The following is a 26,300-nucleotide window of genomic DNA, read 5'->3' on the forward strand; positions in this document are numbered from 1 at the left end:
ATCTGTGTTTTGATTTGTTTTTGTGGTTTGTTTCTTTTTTTGAGAGGCCATGTTCCTAGAGCCAAGAAGGTCTGAATACTACAAGAGAGTTGTGCATTTTCTTTTCCTTTTTTCTTAAACCTGGATCACAGGCAGCTTCAGAAGCTGCCCGCTCATTAGTTCTCTGAAGAAACACAGTTCTTAAGAAGCTTGCACAAGACCCGCCATATCTGTCATTCTTGACCAATGGCAAATCCTGCAAATGTCAACACTCTGCAACTGGACAACTAGCCCCCAAAGTTCCAAGCCCTCTCCAGTTGAGTGTTATTTCCTAGAGGCAGAGAAAGGAAAGCTAGTGAGGATGCAGAGAGGAGGTCTGTGGAAGGCAGCAGAATCAGTGGGTTGCAGACATCATCTGAAGCTGGTCTTTACAGACCAGCAGAGGGCCCTCACACCCACAACACAGCAATGAGAAGTGAATTTTCTTCAATTTAACCCTCTCTTTTAGGGAGAAGAAGGAAAGGTGATGTCAATGAAGACAAAAACTCTTCAGGAGTCTGAGTAAACAAATCTGGAATGTCCACTTTATACATGAGTTGAACTTACTGAAGAGGTCTCTGCAAGCTGTTTGCTCTCCTGCTTCTGGCAAGTCTCTCCAAACAAGACAGGACTTGAAGAGGCATACTTATTGCTCTTTGTTTCACAGAGATTTGATCTACAGGAGTGGTTACCCAAATCATTTTACATTTTTCCCGGTGAGAAGCCAAGCAGAAAGCTAATGAGATAATTATGGGAGGCCAAGCTGAGCAGGAGGAAGAGGAAATGAGATGGAGGTGGGGAACAAGAGAACACAGATGACCCCAACTGGCTTTATTCACAGAAAAAATCCCCACTGTCAGTCAGCTGATTTTGAGAATCATCAGGACTATAACGACAGTATGAAAAACCAAAAAACTCACATTATAGGAAATTCATTTCCCCATTCCTTCCCCAGGTTAAAAATGGGGACAGAATGCCAGTGCAGACCATATTTGAAACCCAAAACTTCAATCTGAAGAATACTTTTTTTTAAAAAAAGTGTGACAATAATACACATTGCCAAAATTTCTGCCCCTCCCACTTCCCCATCCAATGTCCCCCTCCCCCCACCCAAGCTCATTAAGGTCAGATTGTGGGAAACAGGTCAATTCTCTTCCCACCAGCCCAGTCCAAAGTAACTCCATCTGTTTCTGACAATTCAACTTACAATTAACTCCAGGGAGGTGTCAACAGACACTAGGAAAGGCACCATCGGGGGAGGTGGTGGAATTTCTGAAACTTCTGGTTAGTGATGCAGATCGCACTTTTTAGACAAGATGCTCTAAAATGGAGCCACCTCATAAACAGAAGGGAATTTCATGAGAGGTTAGTCCTTCCTTAGGCCACTCGGAGCTACAGGGGCAAGACAAGCTGTTAGTTAAGATTCTAGCTTTACCCACAAAGCATACTTTTTTATTCCCTGAAATCTGATCTAAAGCCTGTCTATCCATTGTGTGTGTGTGTGTTTTTACTACGGTATCATTTTAAACAATTTATTTTAACCAAAAATGTAAACACTAATACCTTTTACCAGCTTTCTTCCTCTACTCATCAACTCATGTAGAAAAAGAAAGTTAAAATCTTCATAAAGACAATGAGCGGCAAAGGTGGGGGAGGGGTAGTAGTAGCTCTAACTAGCATTAGAGCTATATTACACTCAATTTAAAAACAAGGTGCACACCCATTCTGAAAAGAAGACCTCAAACAATTACAACATATGAGACATTTTGTTTTAAATCAGCCAACGCTGGGAAATAACGTCAGTTAACGTTCTACTCTTCCCCTACCATCAAGAGGCAGGGGCCGCTGGTAGTAACACAAGGGTGTGCACGGCTGGCCAACTGGACGTGAAGGGCAACCCCTTCAGCACAAGAGGACAGCACCGCTTTCTAAAGAGCCTGGTCACGGGAGGGACTTGTTGCACTCCATAATTTAAAACGAGCCTGTGAAATGACCCCTTTTTCTAAATATTTCATGCTATGATATATCCCTGGTTTGTTGGTTTTTTAATACACAGGTTTTGAGATTTTTTAAAAATGGCAAAACATGGAGGTACTGACAACAAGGACCCCATTCTGGGTCCTCATCCCCAATCTTCCTCCTTTAGGGGCCAGTGGGAAAAAGAGTGAGTAAGGTATGTTTCAACATGTGCCCAGTGTTCCACAGAGAACCATTGTTACCTTAGCAAACCTCTGGTTCCTGGGACAACCAGTTTTGCTATTTCTGGCCAATCAGCAGTCCTGGTGGTATCCTTTTGGTCTTTAGGCTTATTGCAGATTCTAAAGGAAAGAGAAATGTCACGAAACCCACCAGGGGTGGTCATCTACAGATTTGTCCATCTTGGTTTCTTTTTTATTTAAGGACGTGTAGAAATCAGAGGACCCAAACCTCTCTTGGATTCTCTGTTTTTTAGCCATAGGGAGGTTTGGTGATTTCCATGGGCAGTAGGTGCAGGGGACATTCACTTTGGCACCTGGATCTCAAGCTCTAGTTTCACAGTTTCCAATCATCACCCACAGGAAGTCTTGAGCTGCCCTTAGCCCTGGCACAGATGCCCATTCCACAGGAGCAGGGTGGTGGCACCCTATTCCATCCCCCAGCAAGAAGTCCAAAGACAGTGGCAGGTCATTGTTTATTTTTTCACATTATCTCGGTGACAGTACTGAGTTGAAGCTGCCCCTCTCCAGAATGCTGATGTTCTCATTACGGGAGAAGGAAACACCTTTTGCTCATGCTGGTGACCTGGAGCATGTGACTTCTTCACTTTACAGCTGCCTTGGCTGCCCCATCCCCCTGTCCCCAGCTGCTCATCTACAGGAACAATCAGTGTCAGCAGGAAGGAAAGAGGCCACAAGATGTCTAGGTGCACTGGCAGATGGTAGTGGCAGACCACGGTCAATTGTACGGCTTCGAGTCCTTGCCAATTAGTGGTTCCATGTCCTCTGGGGCACCTGGACTGGCAGTCATGGCAAAGCTCTGCATGGCCTCCTGCTGATGCTGCTTGGCCTTGTTATAGAGCAGCACACCAATGGTCACTAGAACCGTCCCGATGGCTGACAGGCTGGTGATCTTGTTCCCAAACACAATAATACTCAGCCAGACCGACAGTGCATGCTTGACTGTGCTGGCCACACTGAAAGGAAAAGGCAGTAATGGCATCAACAGAGCATGCTCTTCCCTCATTTCCAGGTTACCTGTAATCTGTGGGAGGGCCATGGCAAACCCAGTCATATGACAGGCACGAGATAGCCGTGGCCCAGTAAGTGGACTTCCTCACCCACTGAGACCCTTGGGGTAACAGGTGGAAAAGGCAGTTACCTGGAGCTCCCCAAATCCTGGGGTAACAAGCCATTTTAAGGATGTCTAGCTTTTACACACTTGTTATTAAGCATCCTTTAAACCAACCATCCACAATCATTAAAAAATCAAAAGGCTTTTAACAATGTGTGTTGTATTGGCAGGAGGGCAGGGGGAGAGGGCAGGTAGGAAGGAGAGAATAAAGATCTGAAAATAAAACTTAATTTTTTTTAATAAAAAAGGGTTCTTGAATCTCTGAAAACAACTTTACCTTAATAACACTTTCCACATCCCCCAACACACATATACATACTCTCTTATAAACCTGTTAATATAGTTCAAAGTCAACATCACAGGAGCCCAGTATTATAGATTTAGAGCTGGAAGGGACCTAAGCAGACTTCAAGTTCAATACCTTCATGTTACATGAGAAAATTGAGGCTCACAGAAAACATTAAATCACTTGCTTAGGGTAACACTTAAGTAAGAGTCTGAGGCCACCACCATCAGGGTCCATAGAGGAGTCCAGCCATTCAAGGCATGGGGGTGGTTCTGTTATATCTTGATGATGGGAAGAAGAATACACTGGGATAGGGTGTGGGGGGGGGGGGAAGAGAAAGGAAGATTAGGGGAAATTATCTCACATAATCTGGATGCACAAATTCATGTCTATACAAACAAGGAGAAGGGGCTGAGGGGGAGTGGCTGATGTCTTTTGAACCTTATTCTCATATGAAGTGGTCAAATGAAAGAAGAATTCTGTCTGTCTGTCACACACACACACACACACACACACACACACACACACGTGCAAAATTGGGTACAGAAATAGATTTCACTCAAGGAAATAGAAGGGAAAGGGGAAAAAATATAGAAGGAGGACTCTGAGCCAGAGCAAATTAAGGAAGGGATCAGTTCTAGGCAGAACAAACTATAAAAATATTTATAGTTCTTTGAAGTAGCCAAGAATGGGAAGCTGGAGAGATGCCCATTGATCAGGGAATGGCTGAATGTGTTAAGAGTATATAAACATGATACAACACTACCGTGCTGAACTCTTTATCAGTATAATGACCCACTAGGATTCCAGAGGACTAATGAAACTTGCCATTCAACTCCTGATAGTCAAAGGACTCAGCACGAAGAAAGCAAAAAAATACTTTTTTTTGGACATAGTCAATATACAAGTTTGTTTTGATTGATTATATATGTTTGTAATGGATTTTATCTTTCTTGTGTTCTCAGTCTCAATTGGGGGCAAGGGAAGGGTTGGATAATAGAGGGAGAAGGTAGATTTTGGCTAATTAAATAAACTATTCAATTTTTTTTTAGAGTCTGAGCTAAGATTTGAACCCAGGTCACCCTTACTCTAAGGCCAGCCCTAAGTTTCTTTGCAGGCGTGTATTTGTTAGTATTTTGTCACAGCTTATCATATGAAGAAATTATTCAAGGCATACCACTGTAAAGTGAAATAACCTCTTTATAATAAGGTGATTACCCTCTTACATATCTTTTTAAAATCTTGATTTTTGTAGATCAGATTTCATTAAAGATACATCTAAATGAAAGCACAGAGAAGCTGAGCAGGGTCACACAGATAGTAATTAATTGTCTGAGTCACAATTCAAATTCAGGTCTTAATAACTCCAAGTCCAACACTCTATTCACTATACCCCACTGCCTCTTTTTTGTACATCCTACTTTAATTGCATTAAATTATTTATTTCTACATGCCCACTCCAATCCAGAGTGGTAGGTTGCATATATTTTCAAACTTCTTTCAATGAACTTGTCAATTTTATTGAATTTTTTTCTTAAAAAAATTATTTTATATGGGATGACTCTCTGAGAAGAGGTTGGGGAGGGATGATGGCAGACATTTTGTTGACATAAAAGAGAAAGCAATAAAAATTATTTTTAAAAAACTGCCAATTTCTGAAAGTATGTGGATTGTAAAGATGACATCTAGTCCATCTCTAAGTCTCCAGGCAGGATTAAACTGAAATTATTCCAAACAAATTATCTTCTCTTCTATGTCCTTAAAAGATTTCTACAGAAACCCATTCTACAATCTTGAAAAGCTGTACTAAAAATGGCACTTATGGGTAACAGTGAAGTCATTACAATAATCACAGTGATTGAGATATAATGTTAGAATATTGGAATGTCTGACCAAGCAACATCCAACACACAAGAACACCTGGCGGTTGACACTCTTGCTCATTTCAAGCATCCAACATCTCTTCTACAGGAGCACCTAGTAAATGACACTGTCGCTCATTTCAAGCATCCAATAGCCATAGTACAGGAACACCTGGTGATTGACACTCTTGCTCATTTCAAGCATCCAACAGCCATAGTACAGGAACACCTGGTGATTGACACTCTTGCTCATTTCAAGCATCCAACATCTCTTGTACAGGAGCACCTAGTAAATGACACTGTCGCTCATTTCAAGCATCCAATAGCCATAGTACAGGAACACCTGGTGATTGACACTCTTGCTCATTTCAAGCATCCAACAGCCATAGTACAGGAACACCTGGTGATTGACACTCTTGCTCATTTCAAGCATCCAACAGCCATAGTACAGGAACACCTGGTGATTGACACTCTTGCTCATTTCAAGCATCCAACAGCCATAGTACAGGAACACCTGGTGATTGACACTCTTGCTCATTTCAAGCATCCAACATCTCTTCTACAGGAACACCTGATGATTGACACTCTTGCTCATTTCAAGAATCCAACAGCCACAGTACAGGAGCATCTACTGACTGAAAATCTCACTCATTTCAAGCACCCAACATCTTTTGTACAGAACAGCTGGTGACTGACATTCTCACTAATTTCAAGCATCCAACAGCTGAGGTAAAGGAATGTCTAGTGACTGATGCTATGGATCCTTTCAAGTGACTCCCACTCACCTCTCCTGCTTACCTGAAAGTGACAGGGGAGATCTTTCCCATCAAGGCGTAGGCTGTGACACTCTGAAGATGGAACAAGATGCCATCCATGAGGAGTAGCAAGATGACATCTTGATTGTAATGGAAACTTTTCCCACTCTTTCCAATCACGGGCATATCCTGTATGAGTCAGAAAAAAAAAATTAAAAGAAATGCAGCTGCTTCATACTCTGAGTATAATGAATCTCTCTACATTAGAAAGCCTGATAATATAAAAATCTGGCTTCTTTTGGGAGAGAAGAGTTAAGACATCACTTTGGGGCCATAGTCCTTAATATGAAATTTCTAATCAGATTAAAGTGTATCAAGTGATCAAATAAAATAATATCTATTTTTTAAAAAGTACTTATCACAGTATATGACACATAGTAAGGTGTTATATAAATGCTAATTTCCTTCCCTTTTCCCACCCAATAAATATTTATTGAGGGCCTAATGTGGTCAAGGGACTGTGTTATTATCTTTCTAATTTTGGTATGAAGTTGGATTATTTTTCCTAAACTGGTAGGGGAGGAGGTTGGAGAAGAGAATATATATTTATTAGTCTGACTGAGCTCTGAAAAAGGAGTTAACCAAACAAAAAAACTTATTTTGTGCCCTGGACCCCTCTGGCAGTCAGTCATGTAAAAGTATGGACTTTTCTCAGAATGTTATTAAAGGCATAAAATAAAACGCATAGGATTACAAAGGAAATCAATTATATTGAAATACAGCTAGCAAAATGTTAAAGAAAAATGCATGCCTCCAGGTTGAGAATGCTGGCCTCACATGCTTTGAGAAATGCAAAATGTGGATATGTCCTACATAGCAGAGGCTCCTAGGCCTGATGGAAGATTGAACTTTTAAACAGCTCATAAACAACGTCAAACAGGAAAAGAGAGAAGGACTAAGGCTCAAAGCCAGGATTGCCTTTGTACGGGGAACTCTGAGGTGATGAAACACTCTGCCGATGCCTTTGGTGCAGTGGATAATGTTAGAGGACAGCTGAGCACCAGAGGATCCTGGTCACATAGCAAGTCTAGGGAAGGGGCAGGACTTTGAACCCAGGGCTTTTTGACTGATACCAAGGCCAGTTCTCTTTCCACTGCACCTCAGGGCCTCTCTACTCTCTGGAAAATCAACCTGCTGGCCCACAGCAAAGGTTTAGATTTGCATGAAGCCACTCTCACCATGAAGAAGATCCAAGCTGGGATGAGCATGACCACAGCAGCGGCACTGGTATAGAACTGAAGTTCTGGGGCACTACACAGAAAAAAATAATAATAAAGAATGTAAAGGAAACCACACGCACACTTCAAAAGCAGAGCACAAGACCCTAACTCTCTTCCCCCATCTCTTAGGCATCTTACTCCTCACACACTCTGCAATCCAACTGGCTCCCTTATTGCCCCTCATCTCCTGCCTCTGGGTATTTTCCCTGGCTCTGCCCCACGCCTGGCATGCAATCCTTTCTTGTCTCTGCCCTTCTCAGATTCCATCTTCTACTGGAAGCCTTTCTCAATCCCCCTGAATTCTGGAGCCTCCTCTATTGATCATCTCCAGTTTATTTTGTCTCTGTCTTGGAAGTGGAATGCTGACTGTCCCATTAGTCTGGGAGCTCCCTGAGGGCAGGCCTTGTCTTTTACGTTTCTTTGTATCCTCAGCACTTAGCACAGAGCCTGGCACACAGTAGGTGTTCCATATTGCTCATTGACTGACTGAAGCCTGAGATAACCTCTACTTTATCCTGGACGTACATAATCATTTTGATGTCTCCCCATTAAATAGTAAGTTCTTTGAGGGAAGGGCCAGTGGTATTCCCAGTACATGGAACATGGTAGGCGCTTAATAAATAAGGGCTGACCGACTCACTCCTGAAGAAGTGTTTCACAAAATTATGATTCATGGCTTTAGACAGTGGGTGAGGAGGCTTTCAGAATGTAAAATCACCTTTAGAAAGCATCCCGAACAACTGAAACTATGCTTTTCTGGTATGATGATGAGGGACAACTGAATCACACATGGAACGTGGGTAGCTGAATCCTCATGTCAAATATTTCATGACTGTTAAGGAAGTTCCTGAATGTTCGTGTGCTGTAGGCCAAACCCACCAATTCACTGCATGCAAGTATTTGATAACTTGGGAATCCTCTGTGTAGCTCCAGGGTTTCAAATGGGTAATGGGACTCCAGTGAAAACCTGAGGCTGCATGCACTATGAATACTTACGAAAACCTGTATTTATCTCCACTGAGAAGCTTTTTGGAAAACACATTTTGCAAACTAGGAAAAGAAAAAAAAACAAAAAATAATTTCATTGTTAAGTTAGAAATAAGTGAAAATTGGAAATAATTCTTAAAAATTCTTGAAGCAACCACTTCATCATAAACTAGGACAGAAATGTTTGTAAGCAATAAGCTGTACTTTTCCTGTGAACTACAAAGATACTACATGATGGATAAATGCACGATGCAGGCTCTTTCCAATGAATAATCTAGCTTTCCCCCAGTCTTGAGTAAGATGATTCAAAACAAAACATCTCAGGCATAAAAACACAGCATCTTACATCCTGTACTGCCAATCTCCTTTCTGTTTTATATTTAGCACCTAAAAATACTTTCACATCTGTACTGTCACAATACCAAGGATGTGGCAAGACCGGGAAGGGCCCGGGGCTGGACTGGTGATTTGCTTTGGTCCAGGAAACTCCTGGGTGAGGGAACTCCCTCCACCAAGGCATACCTCTACCTTGTCTGCCCTTTAATGATCAAGAGAGTTGCCTAGAGCAAGGAGGAGGTAAGAGACTTGGGCCAGGGTAACATAACCAGGAATGTCACTGGAGGGACTGGAGCCCAGTTTTCAAAGTCAGCTCTCTATTTTGTAGGCATTGAAGCCTCTCGGTACTGAGATGTATATTGTTGTGGGGAGCTCCCAGGGTGCCAACTGCCTCCATCAGTGCAGATCAGTACCTCCTCTGACAGAGACAGAGAGGTATCTGGGCCACCAAGAATTAAGAGGCTTGCCCAGAGGCAGCCAGGAAGATCCAGAGGGAGGATCAAAGACTCATCTGCTCAGTCACACTGCCTCACAAGAGTCTGCCTGGGCCCACTTCAGCATTTCAAAATGGAACTATGTACCTGAAATGAACATTTTAAGTATAAATAGCACATGGCTCCATCCTGCAGATATGAGCAAATAAATGGGTTTTCGGCATTTGCTGAAGGTGAATCTGGCTATAGAGTCTCTAGTTCAACATTCCATGATGCAAGATCAGACTGATTTATCACCTAATATCTGCAATTTTTGTGGGAGAAAATCCAGTGCAGCTAGGATAATGTAAGAGTTTCCTCTCACCTTTAGCCCCACTGGGACCAATGGTATAGCTAGGGAGAAATATTTGCTCCTAAAATTTTTCAACTTATCTTTCATTTTTTCAATCTCTCTCTCTCTCTCCCTCCCACCCTCCTTTCCTCCATCTCCTCTCTTTGTCTTTCTCCCTCTGTCTCTCTCTTTCACTATGGCCCTAGGTCTTACCAGTCCATGATGTTAGTGGACAAGGCTGCAGAGAACCCCAGGACATTGAAGCTGATTTCAGTAGCGGTGCAGAGTGCGAGTCCACCCATAACAGGGATAAGGGACAAATTCACCAGCAGTCCTAGAAAGATTGGAGGAAAGGGGAAGAGAGGTAGACCATAAGCAGCTGCCAACAGCTCCTAGTCTCCTAAATGTACTGTTAAGATATTCTTTCTTATGTGAAATAATATTTGGACCCACAACTTAAAAACCCATATATTTCTCTAACAGATTTATTCACTGATAATTTTATTCATAATATTCATAATATATTTACATAATTGGTAAGTCATTGTCAATAACTGATCATGGAAAGTCTGACCTCATGACTTTACCCTCTCTCCCAATGCAGGCTGCCACTGCCTCTACAACTTTGGGTCTTAAAGAGTTGCCCACGGTGCTGAGGGCAGGATGTGTCAGAGACAGGACACACTAAGGAGTCTACGCCAACAGGGAGTGGCACAGTGAATTATAAGCATTAGAAAATTCTATAGTTATGTGAAGGATGGGCTGCAGAGGAGAGACAGTGCAGACAGGGAGGCCCATGAGGAGACTGCCATTATAACCATCTGGGCTGAGAAGGGGGTGGAGGGCCAAGTGAGCAGAGGGGACATGGGAGAGAGAACATCTCAGAGGTGAAGGAGCCTTTGGAGCCTCAGCCAAATCCCTGCTTCCCCTTTCCCAGGGCAGAGAAGGCCCTAGGGTGCCAGCCAAGCCCACTGCTCTACTTCTATCTGGACTGCTTGGCCTCTGTGCTGACCTCTGTGAAGAGCGAGTTAGACAGCAGTCTTTCCACCGAGGGGTCAGCACAATTTGTGTGGGGCAGAGACACTTTAAATTACACAACTCAGAGCTAGAATTAGGAGGGAGCTCTGCCACCATCCAGTCCCTGCCCTCTCCCCACTAGGACCCTTCAGCAATTTGAAACTGATCACTCACCAGTGTATTCTCCTAATATCATCCTGGACATGATGACCGTAAAGATAGGGGCCGAGCTTTTTACCGTTTCAGCAAACGAGACAGCCACGTTTTTCAAGCTGACCAGCCCCAAGACCACTGTGGCAAATCTGAAAATGAAGTCAAGAGCAGCAGGTCAGAGGTCATTAGGGTGGCTCTCTTGCTGCAGTGTGGATCTACTGCGGACAACAGTCTATAAGCATCATAAAATCATACAACAAATAAAGACACATAAAAAAATCTAAGTAAAGGCCTCTCCCGTTCCTGTCTCCAGAGAGGCCACTTAGGAGTGGTCTTTCAGTCTGGAAGAGGGAAATTTCTGGTCATTAGACACATGTTCATATGAAAGAGACGTCTGCTCTTGGGTTGACCAAAAAAGAAAAGGCATTTTATCTCCCAAAGGTGAACCTGTTTCACTCATCTCATTCTCGACTTTATCTGCCTTCACCTCCAAGACATGCGCTTGCACTTACATCCATCCCCCTTGCAGGACGACCAAAGCTTTTCCTCACAACACTCCGGGAGACAGTCTTATTATTAGTCTTATTTCACAGATGAGGTAACCGAGGCTCAGAGAAGAGTAAAGATCTGTCCAAAGTCACAGAGATACCAACTGCTGTAATCTGGCCTCCTGACCCCCAAGTCTCCTTGTCCTCACTAGCCTCTCATCATAAATACTACTAGAGGGACTAGACCGGGGGACTCTCAGGTAGTGAAAGTCCTTTTATGGTGGCAGGTCACCTAAAGTCTTAAGTGGAGGGTCACAGAGTCAATTTGTTAGTGGCAGTACTTGAGCCCTGGTCTTCCTACTTTTCAAGACCAGTTTTCTTCCTGCTGCCTTTATGACATGTGTTATTAAAATAAACATTGAACTAGCATGAAAAGGCCCAGAAAAACTAGGCCATTTGTTGGAATATCTACTGGCTTCTGTGACATTAGCTGTTATCACTTGGGGAAGCTATTTTATCTTGTGAGTTATCATAAAAAGCTTCTGTTTGCTTCAAGCCTGAAGGAGTACAATATAGAACTAGTGAAGTGTGGCAGCAGGCAGTGAGGGCGGGATGGAGGAAGAGATCTCTCTCCCATTAAAAGGTTTACATTAAAAGCAGACAAGGACCTAAGAGTGTTTGTTGGCAAATTCAACTAAGCCAGTGCCAATCTCATGGACAGGCAGAGACATACTCAAGCATTGGCCAGTTTGGTTGAACTGTCTTCCCCCCTTTTAAAAAAATCTCTCTCCCCCTTAAAAAAAATCTTTGTTACAAGGGACACTGGGTAGGGAGAAAGGAGGATCATATTTAGGAATGAAGTGATATGGAGACAAAAACCACAGATAAAAATAAGATTTAAACAGGGAAACATAATCCAATATTCTCTTAGCCACAAAGATTCTTTACCTCATTAGCCCAACAAATATCATTATCATGATGAAATTAGATGGATAAGACAGGCGTGCTTTGTGTTGATATAAACAGCATGGAACAAAAATCTTAATACAGCCAATCAGTGTGGTGGAGAACATCTGCACAGCTCCTAGAAAAGAGAAAAGAGCTGAAATCAAGTCAGGACCTCAACTACCCTAAACGCCAACAGCTCTGCTGAGGGCTGCACTGCCCTTCACCCTTCCCAAGAGAGAGACACATATAGTCACACCCACACCCACACACATTTGTAGAGTTTTAGGAAAACTATTTCTTTTGCTCTGACACCCTAAGCCAAGGGAACAACTCCTCTCATCCCTACTGTGTACTCCCAGCACTCCATGCAGGTTAAAGCCTCAGCAGCACACGTATCAGACACATTGTACAAAAGGCAGAGAGAGAGAAGGTGCCTGGTGTCTGGCCCCCTTCCTCACCATGAGGTCCCACAAGGTCCCCAAGAACCTCGACTGAGCTCACCCAGCATGCTGGGCTCGCCTTCCAACAGGGACAAGATATACTTGTTGAGAAAGAGAGTACAAAAACTGAAGAAGAACCACAAAGTGAGGTAGAGGAGGGCGTGCGAGTTCCATATGCCCGAGTCTGACTCTATGACCGTGGTCTCTGTTATGGTGATCTTTAGGACATTCTCATCGGGGGCACTATCGCTTCTCGCAATGACAATTTTCTCACTCCGATTCCCAATGAGGGAGCCCACGCTGAACAGGGATTTCCCCTTGGGTTTGTCCTCTGGGGCAGGAGATTTCCCCTTGGGCTTGTCTTCAGGCGGCGTGGTCGGGGCTTTTGTCAAAGAAGGCATGCTGCCAACACAACCAAGGAAATGCTCCTGGTGCCCACGAAGGACAACATGGACCACGGTGCTGTGTCCCACGTGACTGCCTGTGGTCCGTCCTCCAGGGTCAGCACTGCATGGATGCTGGCTTGGTCCTCCAAGATGACTCCTTTAGAAAGAGGGTGGTGGTCTACTTCTGAAGGCCAGCTTCACATTCAGCCCTAAAAAGAGGAGCAAAACACTATCATCAGGGCTGTGTGCTCACTAAGAGCCAGCACTGTGCTATCTACTAACCTCTAGGAATACCAAAAGGGACAAAAACAGTCTCTACCCTCAAGGAGTTCCCAATCCAATGGGGAGACAACAGAGGCAGACGAGATGGAAGGCAATTGAGGAGGGGCAGGGAAGGCGAAGCCTGAGGAAAGGCCAGTACAAAGTTTTGGAGATGGGTGATGGGGGGGATTAGGTGAAAGGAACAGCAATGAGGCCAGGGAAGAAGGACTGCAGAGTGCAAGAGGAGTAATGTAAGAAGATGGAGGGCAGGAGGGGCAGGGAGGGTAGGGGGGAGAGGCCTTTCTATTGGTCCTGGAGGCGATAAGGAGTCATTAGTTTGTTGAAGAAGGGGCGGAGATGTTCTTCAAGGCAACCTTGGTCTGCCAATCCTATTATCCTCATTTTATAGACAGAGAAACTGAGCCTCAGAGAAATGAAAAGTGAGCAAGCAGTGAGACCATACGAATTCTGAAGACTTAGAGCTGGAAAGGGCCTGGGAGAGCCTCCTGTCTAGGGGCTCCTAGCCTAGAACCTGGTCACTTTTTTTCCTAAATATTTTGCTAATGGTATTTTAATATATTTGGTTTCCTTTGTTATCCTATTCAGTTTACCCATTTAAAAACAGGATTCTGAGAAGGGGTTCAAAGGCCATCCCAGACTATCCAAGGGGACCATTGTCCAAATGCCCCAGCTCCATCCACTCCAAGCTTCTCATTTTACAGCTAAGGAAACTGAGGCCCTGTGAGGGTGAGTGACTTGCCTAAGGCACAGAAGAACCTAAGAGACTCAAACCCACATCTTGTGATTTTTACCATTGGGACAAGAGGCAGGAAATAACAATGGATACTGACGTGGGGCTTTGAGACTTGGGAAGCCTTTTACAAATACTCTTTTGTTTAATCCTCTCAACAACCCTGGGAGGTGGGTACTGACATTCTCCTCATTCGAAAGATGAGGAAACTGCCAACAAAAATAAGTGACTTGCCCAGGGCCTAGAGCCTGAGACAGAATTTGAATTCAGGTCTTTGTCACCCCAAGTTTAGCCCGCCACCTAGTGCCTATAAGAGGAAAGGCACAGGGGCAGGGAGCAAAGTAGGTTGGCGTTTACCCCTTTAGATGCTTTCCAGGCTTCCTCTAGGTCTAGATATTGCTAATTAGTTAGGCCAGCAGTGACAACAGGGGGAGACCGAGGACATCCTTGGTATGCATGCACACACATGCAGGGTCCCCAGAGGGGAGCGTTATAAGGGCCCATGCTGGCCAACTAGTCCAACACAAGACGCCCAACGAGAGAAGGACCCCCAAAGAGGTGGAGCCTACCACCTCCCCAAGGGCCCTTTAGCTCTCTTTATTAAGGAGTTTTACAGGATACGGAGACCAGGCTGGGGAATCCCACATGCTGTGGCTGGTTCTGCCCTGTGGGGCCAAGCAGAAGATGTGGAATCCAGCTCCAGGTCCGAGCATGGTGGGTAAAGACCCAGACCCAGAGGAAGAGGCTGAGGAGGGGGGGTTGGCAGAATGGGTTCTCTGCAGATGAAAAGTAGAGAAAACCGAGGTGGACAAGGTGGTACCCAAGTGGCTTCATGGCGCTGGGGGTGGCACGCATGTGCAGAACTCTGGTTCTAAAACCAGAGGGGGTGGGAGCTTAGGACAACAGCATCCTGTTCTGCATCAGTTACCTACTAGGAATAGTCCTTGGTCATATATTTTTCCTGACAGTGGTAATTGGGGGGGGGGGGGGGGGGAATAAGCATTTGCATAACCTAGCTATATGCCAGGTACTTTTTACAACGATTATTTCATTTGATTCAATAATGAGACAGAATAAAATGAACAGGAAGCTTTGGGGTTATCAGTCTCACCCCTTTTCTTGCTGGCAATAGTTAAGATCCCCTCACTGGCTTTGGCACCCCAGCAAGTGGGCTGGACTTGTATCAGAGACACCTCCAAGGTCTCAGTTTCCTCATCTGTAAAATGGGGGGGGTCACCTCCAGAATCTGCTCCTATGATCCTCTCTCCGCCTTGCAGAGTGACAACATTTTGAACCAAAAGAGCCCCCACAGCGTGGTGACCTGTCCTGAAGGGCCCTGACCTTCATGGCCCAACCCTGTCTCCCTCTAGCTCTCCAGGAAGCAGCCTGTCAGATGTCTATTTTCCATTATCTTCTTTACCATTCAAGTGACCTGTTTGTATTTTATCTACATCACTGACAGACACCAAAACCTGATAAGAAGGTTAAAGTCACAGTTGCCTTAGAATTTGGGACAAAGTTGAGAGTGCTCTGCACTACCAGTCTAAGAGAATGGGCATTATTGTGGCCTGCAATCTCTTACAGGAAGGGACTGGCTCCGAAGGGTCCAAGGAACACCTCTAACTCACAGGTTCTTAACTGAACTTCTTTTAAAAAATAACTGGGATTTCAACATAAAAAAATAGCTATGTTTCAGCATAACTGATTTCCCTTAGTAATCACCATGTCAGCCAACAGGCACTGGTTACACCCTAAAGTCCAGGCACTGTGCTAAGAACTAATTTTTAAAAACATTATGTATTTAAAATATGATTCTGAGAAAGGGTCCATAAGGCTGCCCCTGACTGACAAAGGGGACCCTAATAGTGGGCTAAAAAGGTTAAGAACCAATGCTCCAACTGAACAATCTAAACCAACACATCCTCAAAGCATTCTGTATCTAAGAGAATATTACAGGCCTAAACCATCTCAAGGACACTGAGACCAAGCCTGGCCCAGAGACATGGAGGACTTTCCCAGGGTGCCTCTGTCAGCTCCTCTGAGGCTGGGATGCATCTGTTAATCCACCTTTCCACAAATCACCATTTAAAGAAACAAACCACAGATATGGTCCTTTTTTGTAATGAGATTAATGATCACTTTCTCCTGTACCTTATGAAAAATCTGGAGTCTGTGTATACACCGAGGCAGGGGTGGGGACAGGCAAGCTGTTGTCCAGCCTTCTTGGTATGTAGAAGACAAAAGACCATCATTCACCCCCATGGGTCACACTAAATGGCGGTATCCCTTCTTTTCAATAATTTTCAACATAATATTGTCATTAAATCCTATTATATTCCTACCCAAGTAGGAATCGATCCTATGATTCTAAATGAGGTAAATGACTAGAAATCTTTAAACTGCTACCTGCCCACCCATTTGCTCTGCAGTTTTTTAAAATGACCAGAACCCTTCCCGGAGTTTGGGCTCTCCAGACCTTTTCCACCAGCTGTGGAAGACATTTTCCCAAAAAAATGAAAATGCAGATTACAGGTTACCTTTGTGCCCATGCCGATGCCCCCCTCCAAGTCATTCAGCTCGTCCCCACCGCTGTCCCCGGCCCAGCCCAGCACTTTCTCTACATTCTGCACAAATACCTGTCTTGTGCTCACATTGTTCCACTAAATTTCAGGCAGCCAGCTTGGTCCCACATGACCATGGGTGCTGGGCCTTGGGCAGGCCTGCGCCGCCGAGTTTCTTGATGGCCTACCTCTACCTGGAAGCCGAGCTTCTTCTTCATTCTGGGCTTGCTCCTGATCAAGGTACAGGGTGGCTCACCTAGCTCTGTCCTGACCTCCTGCTGTTCCTCTGAAGGTTTGCAACCAATTCTGACCCACGCCAGTAACGCCCACGGCCTGGCACTACATGAATGCTAAAAAGGTCTGCAAGCTCCCTGGTAAACCATGACAAATATCTGTGAGCCAATAAGACATTGTGAGGGAGGAAAAACTCAGTATTTTGCTGGGGGAAAAGGAAGGATTTGCATCCTGCCCTTTCCTACTAATGGAATAAAGATTCCTGTGCCAATATCCACAGGGTGAGCTTTACACATAACCAGAGTATTAATGGCCTTGGAAACAGAGAAATCCTTAGGGTCCTGAACTTAGGCTGCAGAGAAAAATCAAGCCACAATCCTGCATCTCTTTGCCCTGATTCTCTGACTTTTTGGTGGCCCCAAACCACCATCTTAGGCACTGATTTCATCAGTGAACAAGGGGTGCCTATTCTTGAGGGTAGGGGCTATCTCCTCATACTGAGCTCCCAGCCCCCAGCTCAAGGTTCAGCACACAGCAGGAAGAGCAGGATCACTCAGTGACTGATTGATGGTTTCTCCTATCAGGTCATGAGGTCCTTTGGGGCAGGTCCTCCAAGATTAGCTAGTACAGGGCTTCACACACTAATGAATTCCCACAAATGAAGGAAAGCTGCCTGAATCACTAACACTTCAAAACATGGCCCACCCTGGCCCTCTTGGCAAAGGATCCTTTTTTTAACCACCTCCTACAACGAAGGATTTAGGACAAGTTCACAAAGTTCCAAAGTCAATCACAACCTGAATATTCACTTTATGAATTTTGATCTCAGCTTATGATAAGTAACCAACTAAAACCACAATACAGGGAAATGCTGCTAAACCACCTTCCAGGAGTGACAATGTGTGGACAAACCTTCTGATTCTGTCTACACTGTGTTCTCATCATCTGAGTACAGCAAACCCAGGGCTAAGTCCAGATAAGCACCCCTTATCACTAAAAGACAACTTCAGGGCAAGGCAGGTACAGGGAGTGTGTCCCCATCCCCCCCCCCCCCCCCCCCCCCGCCACACACACAATAGACCTCTATGGAGGAGAGAATTCTCAAATACTGTGGATAGGAGAGACCTGTATATAGGCATGGGAGGGAGAAAGGGAGGGAGGGAGAGGAAGGAAGGGTGGGAGGACCATCTATCACAGGCTACATACACACTACATAAAAGAATTCAAATGACACGGGTATTTACCCTCACCAAAAAAAAAAAAATCAAAAGCTCACTCAGATAGAGAGCTAAAAGGGACTATTGAGTACAATCTCCTTGTCTTCCAGGAGAGGAAACTGAGACCCAGAGAGAGAGGAAATATAACCTCCCAGAGGGAGGACGGGGACTGACAGCTGACTAGAAGGCATGTGCTGTTGCCTTTGACACATTGGAAATGGTTAGGTCAGGGGTGGGGAACTTGAAGACCTAGAGAGCCACAGACAGCCTCGAGGCAGAAGGTTCCCCCCCACCCCAGGGTTAGGTCATGGCAGGGGTTCTCTAAGCAGGACACAGAATCTGCCAGCAGCTGTCAGTCCAACAGAACCCAGGATTGTCCGAACATCACAATGTTGGGATTCAGAAGAGAATCACACAGCATCTATCTTTTCATATTGATTTCAAAATACTGCCCCACATTCACCCCAAACTCTATCCCACTTCCATGCACTCTCCCCTCCTACTCCCAGACCCCCGAGCTCCATTCAAGGCCCACTACCCAAGGCCTTGCCTGATACCCCCCCAATTGAGTGCACTCTCCTCATGTGCCATCCCACCCCAAATTCCTTGACTTGTATTTTGTGTTCACTTATCTGTGTACAGATCGATTCCCCAACAGAACAGATTTTTGTGTGTTTAATCTCTCTAACCCCAGCCAGCTCTCTAAGGCTTATGTGACAGATCTCAATTGAAAGAAGTTTACCAAAAGAATGAAATCACAGGACTGGTCTGGGAAAATCCTCAGAGTCTAGCCCAGGTACCTGGCGCACAGTAGGTGCTTAGTCAAACCAAGTTCAGATCCATGGAAACACAACCACACAGCCCCGACCACCACAGGAGATGAAAGGATCCTGGATTATGAAACACTTAAACATGAAGCTGGACAGATCACCATTTTAAAGACTGTCAGTGGTTCAATAAATCACGTTATGCTGTGAACACATTCAATGAGCTTAGGCTGAAGGGGATGGAACATCACCTCCTATCATCATCATTTAAAGAGACAGAAGTCAGACCTTCCCACAGTGACCAAAACAAGATGTTCCAGTTAGGCTTGCCAAGGAAAACTGACCTTTAAAAGAAAAGGCTTAAGAAAGGAAGGGATGACCAGGAGCCAGGGGCTCATGGAATGGAATGAGCAATTATTAAATGCCCAGGATATGTCAGGCACTTTTTATCAATATGATCTCATGTGATGCTCACAACACCCCGGGAAGATCAGGAGTTTTATTATTCCCATTTGACAGATGAGAAAACTGAGGCAAACAGGGGTTCAGTGATTGGGTCACATGCCCGAGGCTAGGTTTGTACTCAGGTCTTTCTGATTCCCAGCTCAGTACTCTGTGCTTTTGGGGTAACCCCCTGCCCAGCCTGACCTTCAACGAGTTCAAAGTGGCAGATGAATCAGTAGGACTCCAGGAAGGTACCCAAGCTGAGCAACTCTTTTTATTCAACCCAAGAAACACTGTCCAAACGAAACATCTCAAAGTCAAGTCCGGAAGTCTCTCATTATTGGAGAAGAAAATACTATCAGGTGTCTAGAAACGCCTAGATAAGATCTGAAAGCAGATGAAAACACCGGCCAATTGGGAGAGTGGCAGTGGGGAGGGGTGGAGAGCAAGCTGGCCTGGCAGCCAACCTGGGCTGGAGTCAAGTCCCCCTTCTGATGGTCTGGGGGTCCATTAACCTCTTAATGCCCCCGAGATTCTCTAGGCCCATCTAATGCTTGGAGGTGGCGGGGGGAGCCGCAGAGAATCTGCACTGATTTTCTCATCAGAGAGTTCTCTATGCCAGTGCCACAAAGAAACACTTAGCTGAATCAATGAACATTAAGTACCTACTATGTGCCTGCCACTGAGGATACAAAACAAGTCAAAAGACTGGTCCTGCCCTCAAGGGGCTTCCAACCTATTAGAAGAGAGAACATGCAAACAGGTATATCAAAGCAAATTGTATGGAGAAAATAGATAGCAGGAAGACACTGGAATGGAGAGGGGTTAATGGAGGAAAACATGGCAGCAACTGAAAATTTCAGCCTACTATTTGTCCCAAGGCTTTCCTTTTCTTTTTTAATGGGAGGAAGAAAAAAACAGATTTTTTTTTGGTTAATTTTTTTTTTTTAATCACAGTCTTGGGGCTGAAAGGACCATCTGGAGCAGAAGGATTTCAGAAAAAAACCTGGAAAGAGTTACATGAACTGATGCTGAGTGAGGGGAATACAACCAGGAGAACACTGTACACAGTAACTGCCACATTGTGTGAGGAATGACTTTGATAGACTTGGCTCTTCTTAGCAACACAAGGATCTAAGACAACTCCAAAAGACTCGTGATGGCCAATGCCATCCACATCCAGACTCCAACTTTGGAGTCTGAATGCAGATCAAAGCAGGCTATTTTCTCTTTTTCTGTTTATTTTTTGTGTTCTTTTTTCTTGTGGTTTTTCCCTTTTGTTCTGATTCTTCTTTCACAATATGACTAATGTGAGAAGATGTTTAATATGATTGTACATAGCTAACCTTTATCAGATTGTTTGCCATCTTGAGGAGGCGGGGAGGGAAGAGTGGAGAAAGTTTGGAACTCAAAATCTTATAAAAGTAAATGTTGAAAAAATAAATGAAATTCTTGAAGACAAAAAAAAGGACCATCTATCTGGAAGAGGGTCCACTGGAAAAAGCATATATGAAGTTCTGGGTTCTAATGCAATCTCTGCCACTTTTTGCCTTTGTGACCTTAGGCAAATCATTTGTCCTTCCTATCTCACCTCAGTTTCCCTACCTGTAAAATGAAAGAACTGTAATCGATGACCTCTGAGGCCCCTTTTAGATCTAAGTCTTCAGTTCTGTGATCTTTGGGTTCATGAGAATTGACAAAAATGTAACTGTGCTGCAGCTCAGACCACTGATAATGAAAGTTGCTAACACCAGGCCAGCCCAAAAAAAAGGGTGCCTTCTTCCCTTCTTTGCCAGGCTTAGAGTCTGGAAGACCAGAGTAGGAATCCTGTTTCAGACACTTACTAGCTGTGTAACCTGAACTCAAATCTGGCTTGACACTTATTAGCCACGTCACCTTGGATGAGTCTCTTAACCTGTTTGTCTCAGTTTCCTCATCTGTGAATGGGCGATAATATCAGCTCCTACCTCCCAGGGCTGTCATGAGGATCACATGAGATAATGATTGTAAAGCACTCAGCAGAGTAACTGGAACACTATAAGAGCTTTACAAATGCTAGTTAGCATTATTTGTCTCGTGTGTGTGTGTGTGTGTGTGTGTGTGTGTGTGTGAGTGTATGTGTGTGCGTGTGTGCGTGTGTGCGTGTGTGCGTGTAGAGAATATGGGTCTTGGCCAGTTTTTCTGATCTGCCCTTCCCTCCTCCTTTTTAAAAAAGAGTTACAAGGCATGGCTGGGGGGGTGGGGGCATGGGGGTGGGGCACCTTCCAGAGATCAAGGGAATGGAAAAACAACAGATGCTCATACCGAGCTTAGGCGAATCATCTTCTCTCAGCCTCAGTTTCTTCATCTGTAAAATGAATTGCTTAAAGGGGACTCTACAGAACAAGGTCAGGAGCGTCGGACACTAGGGAAATGCTTTGTCCTCCATCCTAAGGTCTCTCGTAGCTCTAGAATGATGGTCCTCTGACTCTGATTCTAATTCTTCTTTACAACATGACTAATGTGGAAATGTTTAACATGATCGTACTGGTACAGCCTCTATCAGATAGATCACATGCTGTCTTGGGGAGTGAGGGGGGAAATTTGCTTAATAAATGTTGATTGACTGACTAATCCAAGTAGGTGTTTAGGAATTAACAGGCACCAGAGGGTTGGTCCAGGAGCCTCACATGTGCTGGCTAAACCAAAGCACCCCACACAGGTCCTTAGGTGGCCAGGCTCCCCTTGGTGACGTGCCCACAAGGCTAAAGGCAGGGTCTGAATCAAATACCACATGAACTGTTCATTCCCACCCCCACAGACTTTGTGAAGAGCCGGGGTGCTCGGGGTGGAGATTCTGGAGCAATGCTCCTCATGGCATTCTGAAGCAACTCTTGGACAAGGCATAGGGTAGGCATGACCACCAAAGGCTCGTGTCTCTGTCCCCAAGGAGTAACCAGGCAAAGAATAGACCTCACAGAGAAGCTGGAATAAGAAGGGAAAGACCCAGCAGACAAAGGAACACCAGGAGGCCAGGAGGGCCAGCCTCCCAAGAACAGCTGGGGGGTTTCCTCTCTCCTGAAATGCCACAGAGGCGAAGCTTCGAGCTGATGGGCCTTCGAGTCCATCTGTGGGGGCATTTCCTCCCAAGACAGAGAGAGCAGCTATGTGGCATTGCCGATGTGGAGGAGGAGCACCTGGCCTTAAATCCAGGCTCTGCCTCTTACCAGCCCAGCTGGGTGACCCTTCACCTCCCCAGCCTCGAACTTCCAGCTCAAAGTCTACAATCCTAATAATAACCAAAGTGCTCTCTATAGAGCCAAGTTTTCACAACACAATTTACAGATGTTATCCCATTCACATATACTATCCCAACAATCCAATATTATGAACTCCATTCTACAGATGAGGAATGTTGGGCTGAGAAACAAAAAGTAACTGACTGCCCAGGGTCCCTTTTAGCTCATCTGGAAGCAGGAAGCCTTTCACAGGGAATGTCTGTGTCAGCTTCCAAATGACCTGGATTCACCCAGATTTGGGCTTAAAACACCATCTATGATCCCAGCCTTTGGCTGTTTCTCAGCAGAAATCACCATCAGCAAGAAATTACATGGTAGTTTTACAACGTGGACACCAGAGGATACTATTTTTATTTGTAATCTAAGAGAGATTCCCTATTGAGCTATGGAGGGGGTAAGAATTCCTCAGAGTTCTGCCAAGTTCCAGGGTTTTAAGAACTTTCAAAATGTTTCTCTGTCTCTCTCCTTTCCCTCCCTCCCTCCCTCTTCTGTCTTTTTCTACCTCCTTCTCTTCCTCCTCTCTCTGTTTTTCTCCTTTCTCTTCATCTCCCTTCTTTCTTTCTCTATTTCCCTCTCACTCTCTTCCCCTTCTCTCTCCTTTTTTCCGTTTCTCTCTCTCTCTCTCTAGCGCACACACCCTCTGAAAGTGACCAAAAGCCCTAGTTCTCACTAAAGGAAATTGAAAAAATACACTATTTTGGCCCTAGAGATCACCTAAATCTACCTGCTAGGTATGCCCAGCCACTAAACAGTTAAAGGACTGTAGACAGGTACTTTAGCCCTGACCTTAATCAATTAATCAACCAATAAACATTGATTATGCCCTGATAATGTGCCAGGCACTGTGCTAAACCCTGGACATACAAAGAAAGACAGACACTGTGTCTCCCCTCAAGGAGGGTATATTCTAATGAAGAGACCACAGGTAAACAATTAGGTGTGCACATGGTATCTAGAAGGAGAACTCTTAGAGTGGAAGGCACTGATTTCCTGTAGGAGAAGGATTGACCAGGGCTGCTAGATGTGAGATCAGAGCTGAGACTTGACAGAACAAAGGATGCTTTCACTGTTGGACTGTGACAGCTAAAGGCACATCCCTCTAGGACACCAAAGGGTGAGGGGAGACACATCCGTAAAAAGAGGTTTCTCTGTTTCTCCCAAGGGTGTGTCTGAAGGCCCTCCTCCATTTGTGTCTGGCTCTGAGCCTTCCCAGGTAAGACTTACTACCTGCAGAAGCCTGCCGATGTTTTTCTTATCTGACAGAATGGGACCATTCCAAGGTCCATAAGCACTCTTAATGACATCAGAGTTGTTTTTTTTTTTTTTAATCTGTGATTCAGTTTGCTCTGGATGAGTGAGAACAGGATGCAGTGGATAGAATTCTGGGCCTGGAGTCAGTGCTGTCTGACTTTGTATGGGGATTCCTTGACAAAAATATTGAAGTGGTTTGCTATTTTCTTCTCAAGCTCATTTTACAGATGAGGAAACCGAGGCAAGCAGAGTCAAGTGACCAGCCCAGGGTCACACAGCTAGGAAAGTGTCTAGGGCTGAACTTGAATTCAGGTCTGGCTGACTCCAGGCCCAGCACTCTATCTACTGTGCCACCGAGCTACCCCGAGTCAGCAAGATCTGAATTCAAATTCCTACTCATCTCATCAGTAAAATGAGGATAAATGCACCTATTTGCTACAGTTATTATAAGTATATGAGGCATTTGTAACATGCCTACCAAAACTTAAAATGATATTATAACAACAATAGCTACCATCTGCATAGCGTTCATCATGTAATATCATATCGTTATAAGGAAAAATCTCCCATTTCAGGCCAAAGATATGTCAGTTATTCAAACTACAGCCAATACTGAGAACACAGAAGAGGGAAGCCAGGATCTAGGGCAGCTTCTTTAATTTCCAAGGGAAGATTCTCAATATTTGGGGTGGGGGTCAGGGGAGCTGCTGTGGGGAGTGCTTTCAATGATAATTCACCGGCTTACAAGGGCAGGGATTCTGAGCTGGCCCCCAGCTTCCTCTAGGAAGGTGGGTCACATCTGGCACAGCAGGTGAGGGCTGGGCGGGCACAGGCAGGTGAGGGCTGGGCGGGCCCAGGGGAATCCTTCATCCCCCCCTGCTGTTTTCCGACCTATTCTCAATCATCTCTTGGGCCCTGCTGGCCCATATCCCGGGGACCTCGTGCGCAAGCACCAAAAGAAACCCTTTTTAAAAATCAAAAGGCTCTCAAACTCCGGGGCACGCTCCACTCTCTTTTTCAGGGGGTCCCTCCTGGGATCCCCCCACTTCTCAGGGCATCTTTCCCTGGACTCCCGGCTCCTCTCACTCCCACAAACACCCCCCTCAGTTTCGCCCCTGAGCTCTGCCCCCAAGGCCCCCACGGGGCGGCCCCCGCCCCCCAACCTCCCTCTTCCCTCTGGGGGGGCTTCATCTCCCTGCCCTCCTGGGTCCTCCCCGAGGTAAGGTCCAACCCCCTGGTGTCACAGAAGCCTGGGGGGGGGGGGTTCCGGGCCAGGTCCCCTCTGGGGCCCGGTACAGCCCAGCCTGGTCAGGGACCCCCCAATCGCCTCGGTCAGTCCACCCCAACACGCATGCCCGGGGAGACCGAGCCAGAAAGGGGCCCGTGCAGAGCCCGCTCCAGAGGGACCCCACTTTTGTCTCCTCTTTCTCTTTTTGAAAGCATCTTTGTAATAACAAGGAAAGGGAGGGGAGAGCCAGGGGGAGGGGGGATAAAGCAGGACAGAGGATTTCAAGCTACGGGAAAGAACGAAAGCCGCCCCCCAGCCCTGCCCCCCTCAGCCTCCTCCCCCGCTCCCTACCGCCCCCCAGCCCGGCCCCCCTCAGCCTCCTCCCCCGCTCCCTACCGCCCCCCAGCCCTGCCCCCCTCAGCCTCCTCCCCCGCTCCCTACCGCCCCCCAGCCCGGCCCCCCTCAGCCTCCTCCCCCGCTCCCTACCGCCCCCCAGCCCGGCCCCCCTCAGCCTCCTCCCCCGCTCCCTACCGCCCCCCAGCCCTGCCCCCCTCAGCCTCCTCCCCCGCTCCCTACCGCCCCCCAGCCCGGCCCCCCTCAGCCTCCTCCCCCGCTCCCTACCGCCCCCCAGCCCGGCCCCCCTCAGCCTCCTCCCCCGCTCCCTACCGCCCCCCAGCCCTGCCCCCCTCAGCCTCCTCCCCCGCTCCCTACCGCCCCCCAAGCCCTGCCCGGTCCCCTACCTGCGGCTCCCCCCGCGCTCCTGCTGCCCGGGGGCCCGGCCCGGCCCGGCTGCGGCGCCCCGTGGCCCGGCCATGCTGTGCCCGGCCATGCTGTGCCCGGCTGGGCCGCCTCGAGCACCTGCTCCTGTCCCCGCCGGCCCGGAGCCGGGAGGTGCGGGCCTGCACAGGCCTAGCCCTGGGAGCAGCAGAGCGCGCGCTCGCCGAGTCAACCGATGGGGGCGGGGGCCGCGTGCGCGCGGCGGGGCGGGGCGGGGGGAAGGAGAGGGGCGGGGCGCCGCGGGGGGGCGCTGCGGAGCCGCGGGATGGGAGGGGGGGCGTCCAGGGCCAGGTTCTTTCCCCGGGGAGCCGCAAAGAGCTGGGAGCACGCGCCCTTCCGGGGTTCCCCAGGCCGGCGGACGCTGGGGGCCACTTTGACCGGCAGGGCGTCCTCCTCGCGGCTAGCTCGCATCCTCCGCCCCCTCCCCCTCTCTGGGATGGTGGGGGCGCACGCGCGGACGGAGGGATGCACGGACTGACG

At 46.5% G+C, this 26,300-nt stretch overlaps 1 protein-coding gene across 1 annotated transcript; it reads right to left on the bottom strand.

The window, feature by feature from the left end:
• Positions 1 to 2,027: 2,027 nt before the first annotated feature.
• SLC35E2B (solute carrier family 35 member E2B) lies at positions 2,028 to 25,997 on the bottom strand. Its single transcript, XM_072608548.1, has 9 exons — positions 25,784 to 25,997; positions 12,727 to 13,260; positions 12,226 to 12,361; positions 10,811 to 10,938; positions 9,833 to 9,953; positions 8,528 to 8,581; positions 7,490 to 7,562; positions 6,295 to 6,440; positions 2,028 to 3,190 (listed from the first exon to the last, which is right to left on the bottom strand). The coding sequence occupies exons 2-9, from the start codon at positions 13,064 to 13,066 to the stop codon at positions 2,953 to 2,955; spliced, it is 1,236 nt and encodes a 411-aa protein (XP_072464649.1). The 5' UTR covers positions 13,067 to 13,260; positions 25,784 to 25,997; the 3' UTR covers positions 2,028 to 2,952.
• Positions 25,998 to 26,300: the final 303 nt, after the last annotated feature.

The sequence above is a fragment of the Notamacropus eugenii genome, chromosome 5 (genome assembly GCF_028372415.1).
Source record: "Notamacropus eugenii isolate mMacEug1 chromosome 5, mMacEug1.pri_v2, whole genome shotgun sequence".
In the NCBI taxonomy this organism is placed as follows: Eukaryota; Metazoa; Chordata; class Mammalia; order Diprotodontia; family Macropodidae; genus Notamacropus; species Notamacropus eugenii.

Coding starts and splice junctions, on each gene's coding strand:
- SLC35E2B (XM_072608548.1), bottom strand. CDS start 13,066: ATGCCTTCTTTGACAAAAGCCCCGACCACGCCGCCTGAAGACAAGCCC. Junction 9,954..10,810: donor GATATTAGGAGAATACACTG/GTGAGTGATCAG, acceptor CAATCTTTCTAG/GACTGCTGGTGAATTTGTCC. Junction 7,563..8,527: donor GGAGATAAATACAGGTTTTC/GTAAGTATTCAT, acceptor TTTTCTGTGTAG/TGCCCCAGAACTTCAGTTCT.